Here is a 3,639-nt window from a genome sequence, read left to right as displayed (position 1 = left end):
CGCCTATATAGCGGCGAGTAGTAGCATAGTACAGGAGGAACTAGCATAAGAGACCACTATATCGAGACCTCCCGGCAGAAATATAGGAAATCACCGTAATCTTTAGACGATAGTAGCAAGATAAGCGACTATGGATAATAGTATAATAGAAATAGTATAAAATGCTTGTACTAGTAGATAGTAGAATAGAGATAAACCTGATTTCGCCGACGCTTATAAATTAGCTATAAATACCCTAGAGAATAAAGCAGAAGTATAGTATAGTCAAAGGGCCATTTCCGACGTAATAGGTACGTAGGAAGACTAAACCGATCAATATCACTATAGTAAGGAAGACTATAGTAGTCATATTTAGTATTATAGATATAAGTAATAATAAAGATATAATATTAGGGTTATTATAGTATGAAGATCATGACCTAGACATTAGCTAGAAGAATAATAGCTACCTATAACCCCGAACGGAGTCGTATTCGACTAGCGAGATGGAGAGTATATAAGGATCGTAAGCAGATGATGCTTAGGGGAAAGCATGTCCTATAGATCTACCGTAAGAGACAGACAGTAGTAGGCAGACCACTACAGACTCTAGAAGAAGCGGTATAACGATACCGACGTTACAATAAGAGGAACAAGCTAAACCGCTAATAGCTATTCTCTCTATTAACAAATACGGAGCACTATAATTAGAGTAGTAGATTAAGACAGGAGAAATCGCTAGTATCGCTATAGATAGAACCAAGTTTATATACTATCAGAAGACCGAGAGACAAGACAAGACTAGGGAAGTACCGAAGGAATACAAAGGACACCTAGCATTCGAACCAAAGCATCTAGAAGAATTACCAGAGTATAGCCTATAGGATTATAAGATTAAGCTTAAGGAAGGAGCATAACTAAAGTTCTTTAAGATTTACTATACGAGCTAGATATAGAACGAAAAACTTAAGCGATATTTGGAGGAGAACCTTTAAAAAGGATATATCTACCTATTGACATCGCTAGTAGGCTACCTAATCCTGTTTATGCCTAAGAAAGACGGAAAGCTATAGTTATATATCGACTATTAGTAACTTAACGAATAGACTATAAAAAACTAATATCTATTACTACTAATCTTATAGCTCTAAGATTGGTTAGTAAGAGCCTAATATTTTACGCGTCTTGACTTGCCATTAGCCTATAACTATATATAGATTAAAGAAGGTAATAAGTGGAAAACGGCCTTTAGGATACCCTATAGCTATTACAAGTACCTCGTCATGCTATTCGGACTTATAAACACGCTAGTAACGTTCCAAGCCCTAATTAATCAAGCTATCTACCCCTTTCTTGACAAATTTACAGTATATTATCTTGACAATATACTTATCTTCTCTAAAATGATAGATAAACATCAGAAGTATATAAAAGTAATGCTAGACGTGCTATATATATATAAACTATTAGTTAATAAGGAAAAGAGCGAATTCTATGTTAGGAAAACGGTGTTTTTATGATATAAGATATCCCTAAGACAAATTTAGATAGAACCTTTAAAGGTTAAAGTTATTAAGAATTAGCTATAACCGACATCAGTTACGGAAGTACGAAGCTTTATCAGATTTGCAAACTTCTACTAGATATTTATTAGAAACTTTAGAGCGATTGTATGACCTTTATACAAACTTACTAAGAAGAATGCTAAATTCTAATAGGAAGAATAACACGAGCAAGCATTTATATAGATCTACGATGCTATTACCAAAGATCTAGTACTAGTACTACTAGACTCTAAGAAGCCATTTAAGGTAGAAACGGACGCTTTAGACTATGCCATTAGAGAATAATTAAGACAATAAGACAGACAAGGAAAGCTATATCCTATAGCCTTCTTTTTAAAGAAGCTCGATAGACTATATCTTAACTATCTAATCTATAATAAGGAACTACTTATAATTATTAAAGCTTTTAAGGAATAGTAACTATACCTTAGTGGTATAATTAAACTAGTATAAGTATATATAGATCATAAGAATTTACAATACTTTACGACGATAAAGGAGCTTAACAGACGATAAATATAATAGGCAGAATTCCTTATAGAATTTAACTTCGAGATCTGCTATAAGAAGGGCAAAGAGAACGTATAAGCAGATATCTTAAGCTAATAAACAGATCATATAGAAGGATAAACGGAAATAACACTACCGTTGTTCAAGGAACGAACAGACGGAACGCTACATCACGAAACGTAGATACCTATAGAAGATAATCTACTTGACTTGTTCCTAGAGTATTATATAATCTTTCAAGAAGAAAGGATTAACGAGGTATAGTATTAAGCAATACCTAGACTACTAGTATCTGATAGAGTGGAAGAAAGAGATGGGAAACTCTAGTATTAAGGTAAAGCATATATCTACGACAGGGATTAATAGCTACAAATGATTCGAGAACTCTACGAGTTGAAACTCGGAGGATATAAAGGAGTTACGAAGACTATTATATAAGTCAAGAAACACTATGACTTTCTATAGTTAACGGTACAAGTTAAGGAAGTTATATAGAACTATAATATCCATAATTAAAGTAAAATAGTATAATATAAGCTATATAGGCTACTTTAGCTACTACTAATAGCTAATAAACTATAGAGTTTAGTTATAATGGACTTTATTACAAAGCTACTAGAATCTAAGAATATAGTTATAGAAGTAACCTACGATAGTATTCTTACTATAGTAGATTACCTAACTAAATAGGTATACTTCTTTCCCTATAAGGAGTCCTAGATAGCTAAATAGTTAGTAGACGTGATCTATCGGTAAGTTACATTAGTATATGCTTAGCCGTAAGAATAGATTACCAATAGAGACACTAAGTTCGTATCGAAGTTCTAGTAAGCGTTAATATAACGATTAGACATTAATAGTAAGCTATTAATAGCATATTACCTACAGACTAACAGACAAACGGAGCGACTAAACCAAGTTATTAAGCAATACCTCTACTCTTATATTAACTACTAGCAAGATAACTAAGTTATACTATTACTAATAATATAACTTGCTTATAATATAACGCCAATAGAAACAACTAAAGTTATACCGTTCTTCGCGAATTATAGATATAAAGCAGACCTTAGGCAAGGACTAGAGGTCATAGTGCTAAGAGTAGTAGTCAAAGCGGAATAAATATACGTACTATATAAAAAGCTTAAAAAGGAACTCGAGTTTGTTAAGACTAGAATAAAGAACTACTACGACAAACACAGGCTCGAGGGACCTTGCCTAGAGAGGGGAGATAAAGTCTACCTGATCGTATAAAACTTACAAACCAAATGACCAAGCACAAAGCTAGACTTTAAGAAGGTTAGACCCTTCGTTATCAAAGAACGAATTTCGATATCTAACTACCAATTATTGTTACCGTCATCTATATAACTATAGATAGATGTTTTTTATATTTTACTTCTCGAACTAGCACCGAAAAACGTTAAGGTTGCTATATATATCAAAGCAAAGGATAAAGAGGAAGAATAGGATATCAAAGAAATTTTAGATTTACGTACCATTAATAGGGAACTATAATACCTAGTTAAATAGCTTAATTTCGGACTAGAAGATAACTTATAGGAACCTATTAAGAATTTAAACT

The 3,639-nt window shown here is 32.8% G+C and overlaps 1 protein-coding gene across 1 annotated transcript; it reads left to right on the top strand.

Annotated features, from left to right (window-relative positions):
* Positions 1-1,340: 1,340 nt before the first annotated feature.
* On the top strand, positions 1,341-1,499 carry MYCTH_36130 (uncharacterized protein; the record flags this gene model as incomplete). The annotated part of the gene is made up of 1 exon (XM_003663909.2): positions 1,341-1,499. A coding segment is annotated over one exon (159 nt), but the record flags the coding sequence as incomplete, so codon positions are not given.
* Positions 1,500-3,639: the final 2,140 nt, after the last annotated feature.

Source organism: Thermothelomyces thermophilus, chromosome 4 (assembly GCF_000226095.1).
Source record: "Thermothelomyces thermophilus ATCC 42464 chromosome 4, complete sequence".
NCBI lineage: Eukaryota > Fungi > Ascomycota > Sordariomycetes > Sordariales > Chaetomiaceae > Thermothelomyces > Thermothelomyces thermophilus.
The sequence above is the reverse complement of the archived record's forward strand: the minus strand, read 5'-3'. Positions and strand labels throughout refer to the sequence as shown.